At 39.5% G+C, this 19,497-nt stretch overlaps 1 protein-coding gene across 1 annotated transcript; it reads left to right on the top strand.

The window, feature by feature from the left end:
* Positions 1 to 378: 378 nt before the first annotated feature.
* LOC574873 (short transient receptor potential channel 3) lies at positions 379 to 13,468 on the top strand. Its single transcript, XM_030974734.1, has 13 exons — positions 379 to 644; positions 1,316 to 1,549; positions 1,862 to 2,152; positions 2,657 to 2,890; positions 3,332 to 3,496; positions 4,182 to 4,470; positions 6,301 to 6,546; positions 7,409 to 7,661; positions 8,478 to 8,718; positions 9,209 to 9,415; positions 9,704 to 9,766; positions 10,434 to 10,509; positions 11,234 to 13,468. The coding sequence occupies exons 1-13, from the start codon at positions 447 to 449 to the stop codon at positions 12,331 to 12,333; spliced, it is 3,597 nt and encodes a 1,198-aa protein (XP_030830594.1). The 5' UTR covers positions 379 to 446; the 3' UTR covers positions 12,334 to 13,468.
* The last annotated feature ends 6,029 nt before the right edge of the window (positions 13,469 to 19,497 follow it).

Here is a 19,497-nt window from a genome sequence, read left to right as displayed (position 1 = left end):
ATATGGTGAAATGACACTGCAAGAGCGTAGTAGAATGGCATAGAACAGAGATGTGTGGGAACAGGGTTACAGTCACCGTCCAAGCTGGGAGAAGATACTTGGATAGATAGATTAATAAATTAAAGCATACCTTAATTTATTTATTATGTGCAATAACTTTATTATAGCACATTCTTATTCATATCAGACTCAACAGTTTCTTTGACTTTGTATACATTTCTGTTATTCATCTGTTGGTATTTTTAATTATATTTGAAAATCCAACCCCAAGTTGGTTTTGGTTGCAATAAATAAATAATTATTCATAAAACATTTTATTTATTTATTTTTTAAATTTTTAGATATCATTCTCTTCTTCCCTCTATCTTCTATCCAGCACTAAACGCAGGGAGGTGGAGAAGAAGCAGAAGAAGCTCCATCAAGCGGGCGACCGGGCGCTGAGCAACATGCGACGTCGGGCTTACGACTCCTTCCTGGTGACCTCGGGGGCCAAGGAGCACGACCTCCTATCCAAAGACGAGCTCAACTTCCTCCAAGCTGCCGAGATCGGTGATCTCCCCACCGTGAAGCAGATGCTAGAGAGCGACGACCTCGCTCCCAAGCTGCTGAGATGCACGGATTACAAGGATAGAACAGCTCTTGAGGTACTTGTATTGTTATTTTTTGTTTTGTTTTGTTTTGCGTATAGTGGTTCATCCAAAAACAGGGCACTAATTACGTACACTAAATACACATTAACAAGGCAATCTATTTAAAGGAGGATTCAGAAATGAGTCCACCTTCTTTTCTTGTCCCGAAACACCTCTCTTGTTTTGCCTAATCCCCCCCCCCTCCCATTCGATAATTGCGTATTGCCCACACACCTACGCCACAGCCACCGTTTTCACGGACACAATATTTATGAAGGATAAGAGGATAAGATACAATATTTAATTGATCCATTTTTCATTGTCATCCAAAAAAGGTGACAACAATTATGGTTACATCAGATTCTAAGACAATTTTCCAGGGCTGTCGGAAGGTGCGGGGGTATTTGAGAATTACGAATTTACATTATTCGTGGGAAGCGTAATCTATACAGGTGTCAAAAGGGTTGCCATATATAGAACTAATCAAAAATTGAAATAAGTGATGCTTCCGTCAATTGGTGTCTATTGTTTTGTGCCGAATTGTACGTGTGGCAAATGAAATGTAAAAAAAAAATCTCCCACGAGTCTTCCTACCATCCATTACATTAGATTCATGTATGATATTATGTAGTAACCCTATACGGTATAAGACACACCCTTTAATTTTTCCATTTCAAATGTACTAGGTCTCAACGGAGAACGAACATCTGGAGATCGTCGAGTTCCTCGTCCAGAAGGGAGGTCGTAAGCTCGACATCCAAGCCATCCAAGAGTCTCTCATGCTCGCCATCAGCAAGGGCTATCTACGTATCACCCAAGCCCTGCTCAACCACCCCGTCCACCAACAAAGCAAGGATAAGTTCCGACTAGGCAGCCTGACCAACTATTACCAAAGAAAGAATAACAGCAAGTTTGCACAGGTAGAGTATGATAATCCTACGACATAATCTATTTTTAAGTAGAATGAAAAATCAAAAGGAGAGTAACGAAAGGCAGGATGGACAGACAAGCAGAGAAAGATATAGGTGATAGAATAAAATAGAATAGAACATAATGGAGCAAAGCTGCATGTATTTATTTCTCCTTTTATTATAGCAAAAAAATAAACAGATACGGAAACGAAACTTTGACTCCTCTTCGACCCTCCTTCCCCTGTTTCCTATAATCACCTTCTCTCAATCTCAATTTCCCTCCTTCCCTCCCTCTTTCCCTCCACCCATTCCTCTCTCCAGGACGTGACTCCTCTGATGCTAGCGGCTCACTGCAACGAAATCGACATCATCCGGTTACTCCTCAACCGCGGTGACACCATCAAAAAACCTCACAACTCACTTTGCCAATGCACCTACTGCAGCAACAAGAAACAGTTCGACCCTCTGAAGCATTCCTTAGCTGGGTTCAACACCTACCGTGCCCTGGCCAGCCCAGCGTTCATAGCCCTCACCAGCCCCGATCCGATCCTCACCGCTTTCTTGCTCAGTCAGGAGCTCGGAACCAATGCCAGGATCGAGAAGGAATTCAAGGTAAAATTGTCAAAGATAACCCAAAAGCAGGAACGTCAGTTCAGGATTTACTGTTGGGAGAAAGGGGGAGGTGACAAATTCTGTAAAAGCATTTAATATGATGTAAAAGTTCAAATCGTGTCTAGAATTCTAATTCAGAACCTTCCAATTATCTTCAGGATAATATGTTTAACGGGGCGTCGCAACCTATCCAATGTGACGACCTAGGAAAAATGAAATACATAAATTTAGTTGATGAGTGTCAATTGTAATTATCGTCTACAGGATTTGCTTTGAGAAGTACAGGGGTTGGCAGAAGAAAAGATTACATACTTGGATACAATCTTTGAGGAATAAATTGTGACAATGCTCTCCAGAGTCAGATATTTCGGAATAACCATGTTTTGGCCGATTGGAATTTCGTGAATGGTGGTGGAACCTCCACGTTTAAAAAATTAATATATATTATGTAGCTGTTATCATTTGCCATTGCATCTTATATCGATTGTATTACAATTTTTTCAGAATGAATATCGAGACCTTGCCCGACAATGCAAAGAGTTTGCCTCGGATCTTCTCGATATGTGCCAGAATTCCGAAGAGGTCCGAACGATCCTGAACAACGAGGCGAACACTCTCGACGAGTCTGAACACGAGAGGGCAACCAACTGGTTAAAGTCGGAAGTCGGGGAAGAGGGATCTTCGCGGACCCCAACCCTATCGCGTCTAAAACTGGCGATAAAACTCCGACAGAAACAGGTAAATGTCTTTGCAATGATACAATTATAGCTCAAAACAATTCTTAATTACTTAACCGTTTAAAATCTCTATGAGACTTCGCCTTATTGGCAAGTTATTGCTTTTGTTTTGTATGTATTTTTCATTAAAACACTTACTATAATACTAATCAGCGTGCCCACTCTTCATATTTTAATATCTGGAATTGTGTTTAATCATTCTTGTTCTCTCTAGGCTCTTGGCTCTCGGCATATTATGTTTATGCCTATGTTTATATTGAATGTAACAACAATGCGAAATTAAATTTCTGTATTATTATATGCACAATAAAACTTGAATATGAATACGAATATCAATATGATCCAGTTACGTATATAAAAAATCAAACGACATCACTCTTCACTGTCAGGATCTTCAACAAATCAATTACTGTATTTTGTTCCTCACTTTGTCGATGTTTAGTTCGTAGCACACTCTCACTGCCAACACGAGCTGGCAACCCTTTGGTATCGCAACTTTCCCAGCTGGCGATTGATGAGCTTGCCCAAGAAGGTCTTTGTCAATGTGTTGATTGTCCTGGGGCTACCGTTCTTTACCCTATGCTACTATCTGGCGCCTTACAGCAAGGTGGGTGAGATCGCCTATAATCACTGCAATACTAGTCTGAGACGTTTTGTGACAAAATATGTTATTTCAATTGGTAAATGGCTATTATTGGTGTAGCCTAGATCCCTTCTTCACTTTTGTAACTAGATTTTCAAAAAAGTTACCCACTTATGTTTTCCTCTAGTTTAATTTTTTCTCTTTTCTTTTTGCTCTACTCTCTCTCTCTCTCTCTCTTTCTCTCTCACCCTCTCTCTCTCTCTCTCCTTCATCTTTTTTAATTTCTTCTTTCTCTTTCTCTCACTCCCTCTTCATGTTCACGTTCTTGTTTTCGCTGCTTAGTAAATTCCTCGTATTTGATTCCGTGATAACCTGAAGTGCTTTAAAAAAAGGGTCCCTTGCATAGATTCTTTACTTTACGTCGAAAATAATGTAACTCCAGATATCAAACCTTTAGTAAGTTTCAGCTAACACCACTTATCAGAATCGCGTATTTGAATGTAACTTGTCGGATTGTTTGAGTTGACTATCGTCATCATGGTCATATTTATGACTGCAAGCGGCTCCTGAAAAGAAAGAAGCAATCAAAAATATCATCAAATCTAATTTAATGTCGTTATCCTTATTTTAATAAAGTGCAATTGCATACTTTGGTGTCAGCAGACAGGTCAGATCATAATATTAATAGTAAGTCCCTTCTCTTTCACAGCTTGGTGAGTTCGTGAGCAGTCCTCTTGTCAAGTTCATCCTCTACTCCGCCTCATATTTCGTCTTCCTCCTCGTCATCTTCATCGAATCCCTCTACGCCCAAACCTACCAGAACTCGTTCCATGAGGAGAAAGAGGGAAAACTGACATCCCTCTTGCGAGAGCGACTGAACACCACCTCTGACACGTGTCTCTCAATCTTTCCGGATTTGGAAGATGAAAACTATGTGATAAGGCTCCGTTTCTTCGCTCTCACGCCCCTAGAGATCGTCATACTGATATTTCTCATGGGTATGTTTAAGAAACATTTATATCAGAAAAAGAAGAATAAAAACTTCTATCATTAAGTCTTCCAACCTCTTCGCATGATAAACAATTATCATTATAACGTTGAGATCATATTCAAGCAAACATTTTTCATGATCATCCAAAATCGTTACGTGTCTTTCGAGTTAAAAGACCTTCACTTTAATATAAGATCCTGCAATTGCCGTGTTTGGGCACTGTCTTGATGTAGCTTTAGACACTCAGTGAGGAACTTTGTCTATCTGGGATTTCTGGCTCACGCTAGAGAAAGAGATTGGTGTCACTGTACTTGATAGAGTAATAGGTCCATACTGTTACACTCCTCCCCATTATGACAGGTTTTTATCATAGGCTTTGCTAGATCATTATGAAAGGGGATGGGCCAGTCGGCATAAATTTGTTGACATATTAGCCACATGTTTTCGACAAAAAGGGCTCTCACACTTTTCAGCTTTTCCTAGAAAAGTCCTAACAGACGTTTAAAAAAACTACAACGAGCCACGAAAAAGGAGTTGACCGAGGGTACACAAATTCAGAATTCACTGCAAAGAATTTTCGAATTGGATTTCTTACCGGGTGAAAAAAGTAGCTGTCAATGGAAAGAATTTAGGGTCTCTGTAGCACCAATGTCAATCTTACTGTATCGTGTTAACATTCAGAAAGCTGGTGGTCGAGTGACACATCATTGCGCTTCTCTCAATTATGACAGAGTTTCTATAGAGTGAAATCAACCAGCTCTTGGCCTCCATGACGTTAAAGGGATCGTTTAACAATGTTGAATCTGAGATGCACGGCCCCACCTGTTACCAGTGTCTGTGATGTGGTGTAATATTGAAGCTCTATAAAAGAAATTGCGCTTCAAAATTATCATGAAGTGCCTTGAGTGACAGGTTTTATCATACTCACCCCCCCCCCCCCCCAATAGACTGGAGTGTTATAAACACCGATAATAAAAAGGTTTTTTGAAATTTCGATTTCCAGTCATAAATATCTTGATAATCAGGCAGGCGATCGGCTTGTAAAAATCATGAGATTCCTGACTAACCTTAAGGTTTATAATCATGATTGCATCATGAGCTAAATCTAGGATTTTGTTTCAGAATCTGAGGCAATATAATCGAGTCACTTTAAGGTCAATCGTGTTGTGTCATGTTAAAGTCGTGAACGTGATCGGATGGCCATGATTATATCGTTACAGTGATTACAAAGCCTCTTGATAAATAAACCTTAATCAACTTCAGTAAACTTGCTAATCCTCTTTTGTGATCTGCGAGCAATATTATATCATTCGAACATGAATTGTATAGGTAATTTTACAGTGGATATTGAATTAACCTTGAGATGAATTCTCCAAAAAGTTTGCGATCCCGTGTTCTTGTCTCCACAATAGGTTCTAAGGAGTGTATTTAAACAGTTGTGGGCCGAAGAACTGCAAGCGAAATTGACGTCAAGGTCAATCGTGTAATATCTTATAAACACGCTGAAAGTGGTCGGATAACATATCATAATGGAAATGATTATACACTCGTATAGAATCATTTATAATAATAATAATAATAATAACCTAGGCTTCTATAGCACATTTCATCTTCAGAGAAAATAACAATGCGCTTTAAAACAACAAAATCACCGGAACTACTTATTCATGACCTAAAGAAATATCAATTACCAATATAAGGACAAGATTAATAATAACCAATCATAATGAACATCAATTACAGAGAAATGAAAGCAAATTATGACAAAGTACAGTAATGTAATGAAATTTTGATGAATACAATAATGCAATCATTACGCTTCTCTCCATTATGCCAGGGTTTCTATGGGGTGAAATCAAGCAGCTGTGGGCCGAGGGACTTCAGGCTTACCTGGCGTCTGTATGGAACTGGATTGACATCGCCATGTTGAATCTATACCTAGCCTCGTGCACACTCAACATACTCAGTGTGACCAGAGCCTCTCTGGCTATAGACTTCTTCATGACCAATGTAAACGCGCCTTGTCTCTATAAAAATGGCAACGACCCGATAGCCAATAGATACTTCTACTTCTTGCAGAGAGGTAAGCCTTTCTCCTTCGCATTTGACCCTCTCAAGTATATTTACAATGTCTATCATTTTGTTCATCCTCTCCATGTCATTTGTTTCCCATTGATTCTATGGTTTACCGATGATCGTTAGGTGGGAAAAGTGCCCTCTCAAAGGTGAAATGCCTCTTGCGATAAACAAAAAGTAATGAGATTCAAAACTGAGTATGAGAGTACTGTTTTACTCCTACTTTTCCTCTCCGATACTTTTCTACATATCCACTCTTTTTATTCTTTTCGCTCGGCATGCATCTGCATCTCTGACTTATTCAGCTCATAGCTTGTCTATATAATATTCCTCAATGATTATATCATGTTTCTATAAGCAAAAGATGATTAAAATAATGTGTATTCGTATTCGTAAACGATAAGTCTCACGCAAACACCATTCTGGTTTTATTTAAACAAAAATATTTGTGATAATAAATATTATTGAAAACGGTAGTTTTACACTAACATGGCCAAATCTTCCAAAAAGACGCATACTTCAATTCCGATCAAATTTTGGCTTATCGTCATTAAACTGTGATATACTCTTTCAGGAAGCTCCTTAAACTTTTGGCTTCGCTATATTCCGTTATGAAACCAATCTGAAATTTACAAATTCATGATATCCGTCCATATTTCGCTTCTCGACTCTCTAAAAACGGAATCTAAAATTATTTCATAAACCTTTTAAACATTGCTTTTGTCTGTAAGTTCTGGAAAGAGCTTATTCTATGACAGAGAGGTTGTTCTTTCCAAAGCTATATCTTGCCAGAAAGGGCGAAAAATAATGTCACCACGGACACTAGTCTTTTTAAAGCTAATGAATTGGACCAACCCTTTGTCTTTTAGAACGGTCAATGTGGCACAACGATGATCCCGTCTTTGTCTCCGAGGCCCTGTACGCCCTCGCCAACGTACTCAGCTTCTGTCGTCTCTCCTACATCTTACCCGTCAGCGAGTTCCTTGGACCGCTCCAGATCTCCCTGGGTCGGATGCTCGGAGACATCCTCCGTTTCGCTGTCGTCTTCATCGTTGTCTTTCTCGCATTCTTCTGTTCCATGTTCAACCTCTACTATTCCTACGAAGACTCCAAGTTTGGCAAGTATGTAACCATGCACGAGCAGAGGGCATAAGGATTTAGTCTCTTCTTTTATTGTCTTTCTGTTTACAATACAGTCAGATCATGAACAAAATGAAGGCCATTTGGACTATTCTGCAACCTAATCGTAAAATCCACTAACAATTACTAAACTGAATTTTGCAAATTAGGAACGTTGTATAGGCCTAATCAGTTTTGTGTTAAAGGCCCACTGCACTACGTGTAGATACTTGCACCCTCTATATAACAAACAATGCCTAATCGGTGACCATTGGTCCCCCATGATCCTCTTTTTCTTATGTTAACTGAGAGCTGAGTTGATGAGATAACCACCTGTCCAGTGACCTTGCAGGGCAGTCTAATCCCTCCTGTAAACTACGGCAGATAAGCTTTAAAAGATGGAGTCGCCGATTTAAGAAATATCATGTGAGGCAAGCTCACACCTCCACATCCGTCCTCGAGTAGATTTTAAACGAAACTGCAACAGGAGTAATTTCGATAGTTCCCGATAGAGGGACAAAATTCCCATATAAATTGTGATACACATCGAAATTGCGGGATATTTCAAGCCTTCGGATCGGAGATAAGACCTGTCCTGTTAAGAATCGCAGTGACCAGGGCCCTATTTCATAAAACTTGTTAACAATAATAAGTTACAATTACTGTTATAAGATACTGAAGTCATGTCATTTGGTTGGCTGAGAGCCATGGAAATTTAGAATAAAGATCTCGGACAGATAGAATTAATCATCATAAATTTCAGTTGATCATGACCATTTCTTTTTCTCTTGTTGTTTCTATTATGAACCATCCTCTCAGTTTTGGTCAGGCGTTCTTAACCCTGTTCTGGGCTCTGTTTGGCCTGGGTAACCCTTCCGACCCCAGGCTTCGTCACAACATCACCACCGGCAACGCGACCCTGGAAGCCGGTGGTAAGGGAGGGTACCTCATCACCGAGTCGTTTGGTACCATGCTCTACATGATCTACTATGTGGTGATGGGTTTAGTCATGCTGAACATGCTCATTGCCATGATGAGTAACTCGTTTCAGGAGATCAATGTGAGTTCACCACCGAGATGCAATATCACCATAATTATAGAAAAATATTGGAGTATGTAGTGAGATCAGTGAAACCACCAAAGTGCGATGTCAACGTGCATTTTGATATATTTCCATACATTTTCACAACATTCACTTATTCAACGTCTGAGAAAAGAATTTACATCTTACTCAATAATAAAACGTTAATCAATACCTCAGTCACACTGTCAAACCGACTCTTAACCGACCGATCTTTAAACCATTAGGTGAAAAATAATAATTTGCTTGGTCTCTTGTTAGTCTCTTGTCAGTCTGGTGTCGGTCTGGTGTCGGTCTCGTTGGGATGACTGAGGTATAAGATTCAGGTCTAAAAGACATCAGTATTTAAAAACTCCGTAAAGGATATGTTGTATTTCTCTTTGCCCATTTTGTCATTTTGTTAATTAAATTGCCAGCATAATTCAATTTTATGTTGGTAAACATTACGTTTTGTCTTATAAAATTGCAGAGTGAGCAAGACGTGGAATGGAAATTTGCCCGAGCTCAGCTGTGGATGTCGTATTTTGAGAAGGGCGCCACCATTCCCGTGCCTTTCAATATTATCCCGTCACCTAAATCATTCATCCATCTTTATAAGTGGGTAGCCAGGCGGGTGACGAGGTTTCGACAAGGGTCACCGTCAAGAGACAACAACCAGGTGCCACTAGGAGAAAGGGTAAGGATTTACCCCCCCCCCCCCCCCCAGTCACACCGCCAAGCCGATCGATAATCAACAAAAAAGAGGCCCTTAACTTGTGGTTGTAGAAATATAGATGGTAGTTTACAAAAGAACCAAAATTAATATACACATGCTATAGGGGAAATAAAAAAGATGCTTACTGAGAGTGTTCTGTGACTTTTGTGACAAACTGCATTTGTCATAGAATGTAAGGAAGAAAAGAGAGATGATTATTGAACATTTACGATTACTTTGTGACAGATAGCTTCTTTTCTTTTGCCACAGAGAAATGGTGTTTTCAACATCCTGAATCGACTAGAGCTGCGACGTGAAGAAAGCACGCATGAGGTAAGAGTGTATTCAACTAAAATGATCGCAAGTACTTTCGAAGAAAAAATAATCAGCTTTGGGGCAACTTCGACACCATGTTGTATAACCATATTGAAAATCATTTACGTCGTTGTAATGTTCGCGCATTTTTACAGGTATTCTACAACATGATCAACGGTATCAAAATCGCCCTAAGTTGATTTTTCAAAAGTAACTAATTGCCCTTAATCCCCGATTATCCCCTTCGTCTCTTTCCATCTTTCTCCCTTTCTGTTCTTATTCTTCCTATTCCCCAGACCTATCTCTTTTTTTTTCCTTTTCTCTTTCTCATTCCTACAGCCCTAGAGGCTCCCGGTGGACTTCTATAATCCAACATTTGCTCTGGCGACATTTATGCATGGCTTTATTACTTCAAAGATAATCTGTTCCGACCTAGAAGGGCGCTTAGTCTGTATAAAGAAAAATGAGATAATGCCATCCTGTTTCCAAACAGACGATATAGGGCTAGGGTTACGATTGGGTTTAGGTTCTGATTTGTGTTAAGTTTCGGGTAATTATTATGGGGACCTATATTGTTGTGGCTAGATGATTTACGCTACTCCCCCAGGTCTTTAAACAAGGACCTGTATACTTTGAGAAAAAACTACTTTAAGGTGGTAAATTTTGTTTTTTATTCTACTTACAGAGTATTACGAAAGGCATCATCAAACGGTATCTCTTCAAACTCCAGAGGGACAAAGAAAATGACGAGGTGAACGAAGGTAAGTGTCCCTTTTCCCCCCGCCCCCCCCCCCCCCCCCCCCCACTCAGTGTTATTTAGGGTACGCATATGCGTGTTCCCTCCTTTTGAAACACCTCCTAAGTCCGGTGTGTAAAGTCAATTTTGTGTACTACGAGCTGGATTTTGGTGCGTGAAAAGTACCCCTTTACCGGATATTTTGGTAACTTGATGCGGTCATTCCGACCCCGGAGTGGGGGGGGGGCGAGCTTTCTCCTCTCTGTTGATTAGAGATAATTTGTGTAGAGAATGTGATTAGTAATTTATTGCTTAGGTTTTATGAGGAAAGATATCAAACGAATAATCAGAATATTGGAATTACTATACCTTGGAGGTTAACCTCTAGGATTATCATCTCTTCTAAGAAAAATTGATGCCTCCGAATAACAAACGAACATTCTTGTATACATGTATACTCATAGCTTAGCTAGTTACCCATATGACAACTATAGGCCTACCCTTGATAATCAATAGTGGTAGTATAACTGTATATAATGAGTAATGTGCGGATTCCCAATGGTTCTAGTAATTGTCCGGACAGGATCAAGATATCAACCTAAAACACCATGAATGCCCCATATTCCACTTATCGTTCACCTTAGTGTAATACTGTCATTATTGATCCTTAAATGGAAGAAGGTAGGGTGAGAAAACGGGTTGGGTCATTACATCCTGCTTTCTATCTTCAATTATCATTCCACTTACAGGAGAACTGGATGAAATCAAGAATGACATATCTAGCCTTCGATTTGAGCTTATGGAGCAGTTACGAACCCCGAAGACTCCGGGTGCACCCATAGCCCAACCCAACGCTCCAGCATTCACCTTCTCTTTCCCCAGTGCGGCGGCTAGCACAACGCCTCCAAAGGATTCCAACATTAGCTTAGAGATTAACGCTCTTAAGACAAAAATAACAGAACTTACCAGGCACATAGAGACACTTACTAACGTCACGTTATCGCGGCAAGTTGTTGCTCATAACAACAGTAGCAGAAGTGTGTACGAGAGGGCGGGCTTTACAGATCTGGACATGCATCGCGGTAGCTCAAACAGCTTGAGGACAATGGAGGACAGTAAGCTGGAGTACAACCTGCAAGGCAGACGTGACTCTTCTCCGAGAGTACTAGACGTTGGGGATATCGCCTTTAGATACGATGATAGTGAGCGTCAACAGAATGCGCTGGTCAGACACCCTGATCGGAGTGGAAGGAGAATGAGTGCCGATGGTGGTGATATACGGCGCGAATCATTGCAAAGGGCGTACGATGTGACCGACATTATTGGATACGGCGATCACGATAAACAACAATATAATAATAATAATCCAAGACCAGGTTATGGTAGCAGAGATCACACCGCCGTAAACAGGCGACAGTCGAAACCATCACAGGGTGGCAGGAGTGGGATGTCTAATGAACCTGATAAACGGAGTATTTCCAGGACACTCAGCCGCGGCAGCATCCATGTTGGTTTCGACCTCGAGACGCGTCACGATCCCGTCTTACGTGTTGTTGATGAAGACACGGCGAGGATGGACTTTGAACCTGACACATCATCATCGCACAACGTGCACCACAGAGCACCTGATCTGTCAGGGACTGGCCAATCACGTGAATTTGAAAGTAGTGAAGGAATGCGAGGTAGCGAAGAGGGCGGTGTTTCTTATGATTTTGACGAGCATCGTGCTGACGGCGTATTTAGGAGAGGTGTGGGGAATGGAAACACAAGAGCACGATACACACAAGAGGAAGACGCTCTAGGTATGTCGATGGGACATTATAACATTGCCTTCTCTTTAGATACCTGAAATAAAATTCTACTTACTTGGAAGTGTGGTGTGTGACTCTCAACCTAAGGCCTTTGAGGGACCGAATCTTAGCCCGGCACTAGCGTCTCTTGGCAAGACGTTAATTTTTCATCTGTCACACCCCACCCAGATGTATCTGGCACTGCGGGATAATAATAACTGGCATGATCTGCAGAAGATGCAGCATCGATCCTGATCATGATGTGACGTCTCTAGGTTTAAAAAAGACCCAATTATCATTCTTCAAGGCTGAACAACTTTCATGACGTTAGCAATGTTCATGGTATTCATCGTCGATACCCAGGGAGATGAGACTCACCTCCCTGTGCTATATTACCATTTGATTTATACAGTAGGCTTCATGGCACAGCCAATTAAACGGAAACAATCATATTTTGTTGGTGAAGAAAGTGATATTTTGCTTAATTTATCTAGTTAAGTCATTAATGATCATTATGATTCTACTTCAAATTGTCTGTGAATAAGGAGAGTAATATTCGTAACTGTATTATTCATGTTGCTATATGACAAAGAAGAATATGTTATATTTAATAATCTTTTGAATTTGATATGAGATAAAAAACACTTTGGAAAAACTGGGCTAAAAAGAACTTAAATCAGAATCAGAATCATGGTGACTCTAATAAAGAGGAAGTTAAAAGGTTTATATAAGAAATCTCTTGATAATCGGGTTTTCTCTTCATAATTTGTAACGAAAATATCTTTTCAGAAATTATTTACTCAGAAAATGTTTGTTGAAAGAAAGAAACGAAATGAAATGTAATTTGAAATAATCGTACTTTGGACAAAATGGCGGGAAATGACCTGTCTATAAAACTTGTACTGTGCATCGATTGTGTTCGTCTGTATCGGGACTCATCCCCAGGTCTACTTAGATTTCGTTTGGAATTGGGCGTGCGGCTGCATGAAGCCTCCAAACTGAAACTTATTTTTAAAGGGTCATTCTGGCAGTAAAATATACCCATTATTAGGGACTTCCATTCCAAGTGCAATTATTTTTGGAACTATGATTTGTAATTTAGCATGAATATGGGTGAGGTATTATTCTTAAGAAAATAGTGACCCATGTGCAACAGGCGCGGATCTACGGGGGGGTTTAGGGGGTTTAACCCCCCCCCCCCTTGGGCGGCCCCCCCCCCCCAAAAAAAAAGGGGAAAAAAAGGAAAAAAAAAAGAAAAAAAAAGAAAAAAAGAAAGAAAAAAGAACGCACGCTGGAGAGAAACCCTTTCAAGTGCAAATATTGTAAGAAGATATTCAACTCATCTGGTAACTTAACCAAACACATGATAACTCTGGATATAACTGTGTATTTACTGTTACTTGATTTAAAAAGACGTTATCATGCACTGCTTTTTATGGTCTCCATTGTGTTAATAGATGCCAGGAAAACATCACTTACGGAGTTCAAATAAACACCCAAAAAAAAATCGGCTCGCCGCTTCGCGGCTCGTGGACGATGCTCCGCATCGTCAATATTTTGGTCAAACCCCCCCCCCTTAGCAAAAAGCTAGATCCGCCCCTGTGCAAGGCCAACGTCTAAAAGTGGGGCCATTTCAGGAAAAAGCGACTTCTTGCAGCGGTAATTCTCCGTATTTAAACATAATTAGGAGGGTACCCAACCCCCCTCATAACCACTCTGAACGGAGTGAATTTGTATTTTATTAGACTGAAAGCAAGAAGATCGCGGAGACTTTAGAAAAATCAACTCCAGGGCACTTTCAGTAAACCTTTATAATATACCTTAGAAATCATGCTCATATAATTACACAGCATGTCATTGCAATGTTTGCACATTAGAAAAAGCGTTGGACAGGGCTATGGAAATTAACTTTTTTTGTAATTGATTTTTTTTAATGTCTTTGCGATCGTTTTAACACATTTTTTTATGCCGGTATTCAGGTATGTGGAATATTTTGTTAACTACTTGTATATACTCAGATTTGAAAAGAATCTGACTATCAAGATTATAAAGAATTAATTTTATTAAACTTGGCCCTCAAATGATTAATTCACAGCTGTAAAACACGACAATCCCAAACGTTCTAGAGTCAGTTTCGATGGATTAATAGTGTTGTGTTTATAATGACTAGTGTCAGTGGATAAAATTGCCGAGTATGAAATTTGGGCTAAACTAGAGACTTGGGACGCGATGGAACCTTGTGCAATGTTTGTGTAACCATTAAATCATTCAAAGTTGTTTAAGATTGAGTAACTTTGTGCAATACAATGTAGGCCTATAACCAACGAATCATTGTTAAATGTAAAAGAGATCATAATATCATTTGCGACATTCAAAGGAAACGCCGCATATTTGAGATTTTATTTACTTTTACATTCCACCTCTTGATAAATAAGGCTTGTTTGTAGGGATATAAAGTGATTACAGGGTTAAAAAAATATACAGTTTATATTAAGTGTACATCGTTTTATATGCACTCCATATTCTGCAATTTGTTCTAATACTGTACTTTTCTTTTCCTTTATCCCTGAATAATGTAATGAAAAGTGTAATGCATTATGTAAGCCCATAACAGGGCCCCAGTGGATCGACGTCACAATAAAATGTAGTACATAATAAATTGGTTACACAAACCAATATGGACTATCTGTTTTGTTACCCCATGAATCGCAGACAAACGCTTTGAACCTTGTGAATGACTGCATGACTTGGGACGATTACTGAATGGCACTGTGTTCATAACGTCGAGCTGAAAACGAGTGGACGATTAAATGATTAATAAATGGACACTTATTTTACACTCCGGAAGTTAGACGCTGTTTTTCCGTACTTTACTTTCTTTCCTTAAAACCTGTCTGGCAGGCAGGGAAGAGAGAGAGGGAGAAGGTGAAGGGAGGGAGAGAGACAGAGACAGAGAGAGACCACCCCCCCCCCACACACACACACACACACACACACGCACACACGCACGCGTACACACACACATATATACAAGCACGCACACCCAAACACACATGGTCATGCCCCAAATTATCTTTCTGAACTGATTCAGTTATACACACCCAATAGGCCCCTTCGTTCTGCAAATCAAACTCTCTTGACCGTTAAAAAAGCAAAAACAAAATACTTTGGTGATAGGTCCTTTTCATGCTCCGCTCCACGTTTGTGGAATTCTCTTCCAGTCTCCATTCGTTGCATCTCTGATATTACTTTGTTTAGATCAAAATTAAAAACCTACCTAATGGAAAATGCATATTCAACCTAGTTCTTAAATTGTTACCTTACTTTGTTTTCTTATGTTTCATAATTTCACTTTAAATTTGTTCTCTTGTCATTGCTCTGTTTAGTTTTAATTGTATCAATATTGTAAAGCGCTTTGATATAAATGTCTTATGCAAAGCGCTATATAAGTAAAAGTTATTATTATTATTATTATCCCTCCAGACACACACACACATTAGTTACCCTCCCCGATTGCCAAAATCCTGGAACCCCCTTCCCCTGCTGTAACGTCAAAATACATGTATTGGTGTTGTTTCGTATGGAAGCAGGACGCTCTCCTAGACTCACCCGACGTCATTCCTTAAGACTTTTGTTGAAATCTTTGTATAAGTTGCTCCCTCCCGTGCCAAAATAACATGATTTCGGAAACCCTGCCGGCCCTCAAATGCCTCTCCGAATAATATATTACACATCTTTTCCGAAAAAAGCCTCTTTATCAATATTTCCCTCACTGGTGAGGATCTCACCGTTTCGGCCCATTCAAAATTCTATAGGATGAGCTAAATTCATATGATGTCATGAAGGGAGAAAATGAAATGAGGTAACATTACCCGATCAAATGCGACGATAGAACTCTGAATGAAGTTAAAGAATTATATTTTGTTCTTCATATTTGTAATCGTTGTAACAATAGTGTGCATTGACAGGTCGGGGTTCCCAGAATTTTTGGGCGGCTGGTTCGCTAATTTCCTATTTTGTTTTGCTCCCGAAAATTTGAAAATCGTGCCGGCCGATAATTCGCTCAGTTGGGGGGGGGGGGGGGGTAGTGAGCACAATTTTTGGGGGGTCGTGAGTTTGAACCCCGGCCGAGTCATACCAAGGAGCAGTTTCATAACTGAAGTGGCTACCATGGGTAAATAAAACGTTATTATTATTTATTTTTTAAGATAGTTAAATACCTTTAAACAGCAACCAAGGCTGTCATCCCGTTCTAAGTTGAATTGCATAAAAATTCGCTCTGTTGATAATTGTTCCGCTGGACACGGTCCTGTGGTAAATGTTCAGCATCAAAAAAAAAATATTCAAGCCCCTCATTCTTCATCACAAATAATCATCATAAATAAAATATGTAAAAGCGATGCACGAGTAAAGATTGAGTGCAGATTTGGTCAGATTTATTCATTAAGCCTTTGCAGGAGCAAATATGGAATAAAGAACACGTTTTTCTTAAAATGGATATTTTCTTCATTAATAATTGGATAAACGATTAAAAAAATGGAATTAGACCTGGCACCCTCGAACCTATTCGCATCATCCAGAACTGATATGGATGCGAAGATGTATAATCCGAGCTTATTGAGAAACCGCGCGCATCACAAATCGAGGTGTGTTAGCGTTTGGCGTTCACTACCAAACCAGCATCAACCGCTCTCCGTGATTAAACGTCATCCCCATTCTCTTCATTTCAAGAACAGATCTCGTCAATATCACACCGTGTCAGCGTTCAACTCGTCTTTAAACAATGAACACCTCATCAGTAGTCAACGCGAGCGATGATGATACCAACATTACGATGTCGCCGATGACGGCCGACTACGACGACGGCGGTGGGTCCAAACCGTCGTGTCAAATGCCTATCTATTACATTCAACTCATCATGTTTGCCATTGCGATGTCGATGATGGTCGTCACGGTCATCTTGATTCCGTGTCATCGTCGACTTCGTAAGCAACATCATATCTTCCCTTACAACCTCGTACTCTCTGATCTGAGCGGTGCCATCGCGCAGGAATTTTTCTATTGTATCAGTGGAAACACCCCCTCAAAGGTAAGACATTCGATTATTATTGCCCTTCCATGAAGAGAGTTGATTTGGTTATGTAGGTAACATACGTTACCAACTACATAGGGGTTGGCCTGTAATTACTTACAAAGTTAGAAAAAATGGAAAATACTAGGAAATACGCCAAAAACATTATTTTAAAACATTATATAACCATGTTTAGATTATTTAACATGAATAAATATTGGACACAAAATGACAACGAAACATGACTTCAGTCATGGTAGGGAGAGGGGGTGATCCAACTGCTTGAAATGTTAAATTCCGCGAACGTTATATGGCTTTTAAGCTAACATGTTAAAGCTACATGTACAAGAATATCTTGTACGGTGAAGGTGACATATTCCACTGAAATGGGAAATATTTTTTTTTTTAAAGCAGATTTTTGCACTCTCGCAAAAACGATGCCTCCTGTTCATCCAAGCGTGAACACATACCACACAGAAAGGATACCAAATTATTTGGGATAAAACACTCTTTCAAAAGATGTATAATGTACTGTGCATTGATGATCCTTAATATAATTAGCAATTTTCTAGGTGTAAACTTTTTGTTGACTCACACTCTATATCTTAAATGTTAATAAATTCGTAGACATTCTGTCTGATTTATGTAAAACAGATTTAACAAAATATAAGCTATTCGTTTGTTGAGCTAGTTGTTCGCACTAGTTGTAAGTTTTAGTCATTGTCGCTATTAAACTGCGATCCTTTTCTCCCTTTCCAGACACATACTTTCATGTTAATCTTCTGGTTAACATCCATCATGGTATCATTTCTAAGCATCGCCTTGGTAACCGGTTACCAATTCATCACCATCCGTGTAGACCCCTTTGGCTCTCGGAACATCATCACCCCACCGCGACTGATCATGACATGTATCGTGACATGGGCATTAGGGTTCACCTGCTCCTCGTCCATTGTCTTCATCGACTTTGATAAGATCTCCATCGCTATCCTCTCCTTCTCCTGGTTGACCACCGTCGCCACTGGCCTATGTTACATATTCATCTACCGTTCTGTATCCGGGGTACCATGTGGCGGCAACATCACCCAAGAGCGTAAGGAGGAAAACCAGCGAGTACTCCGCGCCTTCGGACTAATCTTTGGGACCACTGTGCTTTGCTTGATCTGTCGCTGGATATTCTGGACCAGATTTAGTCTAGGTTATAAAGAAATATGTCTAGGCTACGTTGCGAACGCGATGGATAGCGTCGGTAGGATTGCAAACTCCATCATCTATTGGTGGCGACTCAAGGAATTTCGATTAATTTTCGAATTCTGTAGCAAAAAGAGAAGGACCATCGACCCTCTTCTGTAATTGATCTGGAATAAAGTAAGAACTGATCCGTGACCTTTTCATGTGACATTCGTATGCCTTGTAACCATGAATAAAAAATGACTATAGCGCCGTTCTTTCCTATTTTAACTTTGTAAATGCAGTTCCGGTATTCAAGAGCTATAAGGATGGTCAACAGTTTTGACGTTTGCGTTTCGAAACGGGTCGCAGTTTGAAAGCTATGAGGTTTCCTAATTTATTTTCATTTCTTCTGTCTATTTGAATATGTAAAAAGAAACATATTAACGGCCTATTGTTCGGAGCGAATTTCTTTCATTATAATGGGCAGAGAGAAAATAGTGAAAGCTTAATATTTTTTAGTTACATTATATATAATGTACAAAATTGATTACTATGCGAGATTCTATCACCTGGAAATTATAAATAGTAGAATTTACTGTTTGGAACACTGGAACATCGAAGAAAAGTTTATTATTCGGAGGGACGATGTTAATAATAATTATGACCCTTTACTACGTGTAAGTTGTAACAAATACTTCTCGTGGGTCAGCGCCGAAGCAATTGCCTTTAGAATCAAATAAAGTACTTACATTTCTCGCATATTGTGCCATATTTTACAGTACTTTTACTTAAAAACAAACAAACATGTTTTCTGACTATTACTATTACCAGACAGAGGTAGGTTTTTTTTCTAGGACCCCCCCCCAAAAAAAAAAAATAAAATAAAATAAAAATAATATATATATATATATATATATATATATATATATATATATGTAGTATATGTACATATCCAATTAATCAAGTTATAGTCTAAGAT

The sequence above is a fragment of the Strongylocentrotus purpuratus genome, unplaced genomic scaffold, assembly GCF_000002235.5.
Source record: "Strongylocentrotus purpuratus isolate Spur 01 unplaced genomic scaffold, Spur_5.0 spur5_scaffold_7, whole genome shotgun sequence".
Taxonomy (NCBI): Eukaryota; Metazoa; Echinodermata; class Echinoidea; order Camarodonta; family Strongylocentrotidae; genus Strongylocentrotus; species Strongylocentrotus purpuratus.
Note: the sequence above shows the minus strand (reverse complement) of the source record. Positions and strands in the feature narration are given on the sequence as shown.